The 4,323-nt window shown below is 57.5% G+C and overlaps 1 protein-coding gene across 1 annotated transcript; it reads left to right on the top strand.

Moving 5' to 3' along the window:
- The first annotated feature begins 1,336 nt into the window (after window positions 1-1,336).
- LRRC10 (leucine rich repeat containing 10) lies at window positions 1,337-2,465 on the top strand. The gene has a single exon (XM_038756437.1). It carries the CDS (start codon window positions 1,387-1,389, stop codon window positions 2,179-2,181), a length of 795 nt encoding a protein of 264 aa, XP_038612365.1. The 5' UTR covers window positions 1,337-1,386; the 3' UTR covers window positions 2,182-2,465.
- The last annotated feature ends 1,858 nt before the right edge of the window (window positions 2,466-4,323 follow it).

Raw genomic sequence — 4,323 nt, 5'->3', positions numbered from 1 at the left:
AGTGGATGTTTTCTGGTAAAGGGAAAACACTTTTCCTTGGGCAATGCCCGAGATCTTTCTGTGTGTCGCCCAGCTTCGTGGAGCCAGAACCAGAGCTGAACAATCTTCTGGCCCCGAGTAAGGACGACAAAAATGCTACATCCTAGCCGATAAGGATTCTTTGGAGTGCTTCGGTCTGGCTAGCCTAAGTGGGAATTGTTGACAGGTTCGCATTAAACTATCCAGAGACAGCCAGGCTTTAAATCACACCCTCCCATCAATCATTCAATGACTGAGCACTTACTGCATGCGGAGCGCCGTAAGAGGTGTTCAGGAGAGTACAATACGGAGCACCAACTTTTCATTTTGTGAGTGAGGGCGGAGAGGGAGCAGATATTTTCTGGGGGTTGTTGGGGAGGGAGATAGGTTTCAAAGAGCTAGTAGGGCAGAGAGCCGTTATTGTGTGTCTTTTCAGTCCTGACTGAAGACCATCAGGCCCCGTTAAAGACCTGGGATGCGCCAGTCTGAGAGCCCAGCATTGAAAGCTTTGGGGTGACCGCTCAGGGGAATGGTCAGGCCTAAGCACCCCAGCTCCAGCAGGGAACTATTTACTAACACCAGGCTCCTCTCTCCAGGAGCCTCCGGCCATTTTCAGCCCAAAGAGTGAGAAAGGGCTGGTTTGACCCCATTGTGATGGTCAAGGCGAAGCCGACAGATTTTTTCCCCGAGGAAAACTCAGAACTTCCACCCGGACGGGACACCCCGACGGGGACCGGAAACATCACCTCATTCATTCGACCGTATTGAGCGCTTACTGTGGGCAAAGCATTGTACTGAGCGCTCGGGAGAGCGGAATATCACAATAAACAGACACGTTCCCGGCGCACGACGACACACCCGACACGTCCGCTCAGCCTGAAATTTGGTGGTTAGCTCTGCTTCAAAATCCAGGGGTAGGCCCGGGGCTGGCAGATCTTACCGTGCTCTCCCAAGCGTTCGGTACGGCGCTCGGCAAACAGTCAGCGCTCAATAAATACCCACCGGTCGATCCGTGAGTTCACCTAGGTGAGCGGGCCCCCTTCCCCGGCCCGGCGATTCGGACCAGACGGGCGGAGGGGGGCCGGGAGAGGGGGACGGGGGCGGCTCTCCCTTTCTCTCAGCCCCCAGCCACCTCGTCCCTCTCGACGCCGCGCGAGCGGGCCTTCGGGGTGGCGTGCGTTTTTCCCATCACCCCACACTCATTCCGTTATCAGGGACATTTCTCAGCTCTCCAGACGAAGGGGGTTGCCACGTAAGTGGTGGGATATAACGGGGAGCGCGGAGGGGCCTCCGGGAGACGGGACCGTCCCCGCCATGGGCAGCGCGGTGAGCTGCCCGGCGGCCTGGGGCCCCGGGCCCGTCGGGGAGATGCCGGCTGACCGTACGGTGGACCTGAGCGGCCTCCGCCTGCGCCTCCTCCCGCCGCGGGTCTGCTCCTTCGGGGACCTGGTGAAGCTCTACCTGAGCGACAACAAGCTGGCCAGCCTCCCGCCCGAGCTGGGCCGGCTCCGCCACCTGCAGATCCTGGCCCTGGACTTCAACAAGTTCAAGGCCCTGCCGCCGGCCGTGTGCGCCCTGAAGCAGCTGGGCATCCTCTACCTGGGCAACAACAAGCTGCGCGACCTGCCCGCCGAGCTGAGCCTCCTGGGGAACCTCCAGACCCTGTGGATCGAGTCCAACCGGCTGGGCCGGCTGCCGGCCGTGGTCTGCGAGCTGGGCCTGCTCAGGACGCTGCACGCCGGCTCCAACGGCCTCCGCCTCCTCCCGGCCCAGCTGTGGCGCCTGCGGGAGCTCCGCGCCATCTGGCTCTCGGGCAACCAGCTGGCCGACTTCCCCCCCGTGCTGCTCCGCATGCCCGGCCTGGAGGTCATCGACGTGGACCGCAACGCCATCCGCTACTTCCCCAGCCTGGCCCACCTGCCCGGCTTGAAGCTGGTCATCTACGACCACAACCCCTGCCGCAACGCGCCCAAGGTGGCCAAGGGCGTGCGCCGCGTGGGCCGCTGGGCCGAGGAGACCCCCGAGCCCCAGCCCGGGAGACGCCGCAGAGCGGAGATTGCCGAGGAGGAGGAGGAGGAGGCGGCTCGGGAGCTCCAGCCGGGCCCCCCTCTCCCTCTTCTTCCTCCTCCTCCGGCCGTCGCCACCACCACGGAACCGGACTGACCAGAAGCGTAGGCCCCACGGAACCGCTCTCTGCCCCTCTACGCTGGAAGCTCATCGGGGTGTCTGTTGGATTGTTTTATTCCCGGCATTCAGTACAGTGCTTTGCACACAGTAAGCGCTCGATCCGTATGACCGACCGACCCCTGCCTCACGTGGCCCAAGAGGACTGTGGCCGATGGGCCGACAGAACGTAAGTGGATTTAGTGGCGAATAGGGGATCTCGGTGTGCTTTTTTTTTTAATGGTATTCGTTAAGCGCCTACTCTGTGCCAGGCAATGATATTTACCGAGCACTTAATAGGTGCAGAGCACTGTACTAAGCGCTTGTACTAAGAATTAGAAGGCACATTCCCTGTCTATAACAAACTGACAGCTTAGAGGGGGGAGACAGACAGACATGCGCTGTACTAAGTGCTGGTGTAGACATGGGCTTATCAGATTCATTCATTCAATCGCATTTATTGAGCACTTACTGTGTGCAGACCACTGTATTAAGCGCTTGGGAAGTACAAGTTGGCGACATATAGAGACGGTCCACGGTCTGTTCCACATCATAGCCTTATTCCTCATTTTTATAGATGAAGTAACTGAGGCGAAGAGAAATGGAGTAACTTCCCAAGGTCACCCGGCAGCAGGCGAGCGGCGGAGCCGGGATTAGAACCTAGATCCTTTTGACTCCTAGGTGGGTGTCGGGGACCTGGGTTCTAATCCCGGCTCCAGCACTTGCCCGGTGTGCGCACCTGTGATCGTTTCTTCACTTCTCTGGGTTTCGGTACCTGTTGTCCCTCCCCGTGAGCCCCAGAGGGGACAGAGACTGTGTTTGACCTGATGATCTTGTATCGACCCCGGCGCTTAGTATAGTGCTCGGGACATAGAAAATGCTTAACCGGTACCACATTTATTATTATTGTACTTGTCATGAGAAATCCCCATTTCTGTTCCAGCAACCCTCTGGGCCTGAGAAAAAGCTTCAATTTCAGATCACCGAGCAAAGAGGCAGCGTGGCCCAGTGGATAGAGCCCGAGCCTAGGAGTCAGAAGGACCCGGGTTCTAATCCCAGCTCTGCCACCCGTCCACCCCTTGAACTTGGGCAAGTCGTTTCACTTCCGTGGGCTTCGGTTACCTCATCTGTAAAATGGGGACTAAGATCGTGAGCCCCATGTGGGACGGAGACCGTGTCCAATCCGATTAGCTTCTATCTACCCCAGCGCTTAGTACAGGGCCTGTCACTTAGTAAGCGCTTAACAAATACCATAAAAACAAATTAGACTGGTTTGACTGATAGACCGTTTTCTCCTAAGCACCCCGTACAGTGCTCTGCACACAGTAAGCACTCAAATACGATTAATTGATCGATATTCCCAAGGTTTGAGCCACTGCCTGGGGGAGATTGGGTCCCTTTATTTACCCTCTTACCGGAAATTGTTTGGAGAAAAAGTCCTCTCCCCACACAGACCATGGGGCTCATCGGAATCACATCCAGCTCGAGCCGCCTCTCTGGCTATCGGATACGCCCGAGCTGGAGTTGAACCCGAGGGGTCTGAGGCTCCCGGATGATAAATGAGGAATGCTTCCACCTACTTAAGGACACATCGGCATCACAGACCGCACTGGGAAAAGGAAGAAGCAGGACGGGCAACTTTCCTCCCGTCGGGAGCCGCGTTCCACCGGGGCCCCATCCGTCCAGCTGGGGACGACCACCGAAGTCCGCAATCCGAGAGCGGAGCCGTTTTAAGGGTATTGATGGCGAGACGTCCGGTTAGCCGGGATTCGTTGACTTTGGCCGAACCTCTGATGGATGTTAATTTAACGGCAGAGCGCCTTGACTCCTCGAGACCCCTAAACGCCGACTACGGGAGGGCGTTCTATTCTGAACTCAGTACCGTAACCCCCGGGGTATTTCGGCAAAATGGCTTGACAATCCTAACGTGCCATGTGGATGACGCAGTAGGCCTCATTTGGTATCATTTATTGGCCATCAGCCCACAGGACGCCCTGGGTCAGATTTGGGCTCGTTGCTTTGGGCTCTTTGCTCACCCATTTGCTTTTTCTTTGTGAGTAGCCGCACGGCATCGTGGATAGAGCCCGGGCCTGGGAATCAGAAGGTCATGGGTTCGAATCCCGGCTCCGCCACATGTCTGCT

This window comes from Tachyglossus aculeatus, chromosome 14 (genome assembly GCF_015852505.1).
Source record: "Tachyglossus aculeatus isolate mTacAcu1 chromosome 14, mTacAcu1.pri, whole genome shotgun sequence".
Classification (NCBI taxonomy): Eukaryota; Metazoa; Chordata; class Mammalia; order Monotremata; family Tachyglossidae; genus Tachyglossus; species Tachyglossus aculeatus.
Note: the sequence above shows the minus strand (reverse complement) of the source record. Positions and strands in the feature narration are given on the sequence as shown.

What these genes read in the sequence shown, in the direction of transcription:
- LRRC10 (XM_038756437.1), top strand. Translation starts at nt 1,387, where the DNA reads ATGCCGGCTGACCGTACGGTGGACCTGAGCGGCCTCCGCCTGCGCCTC.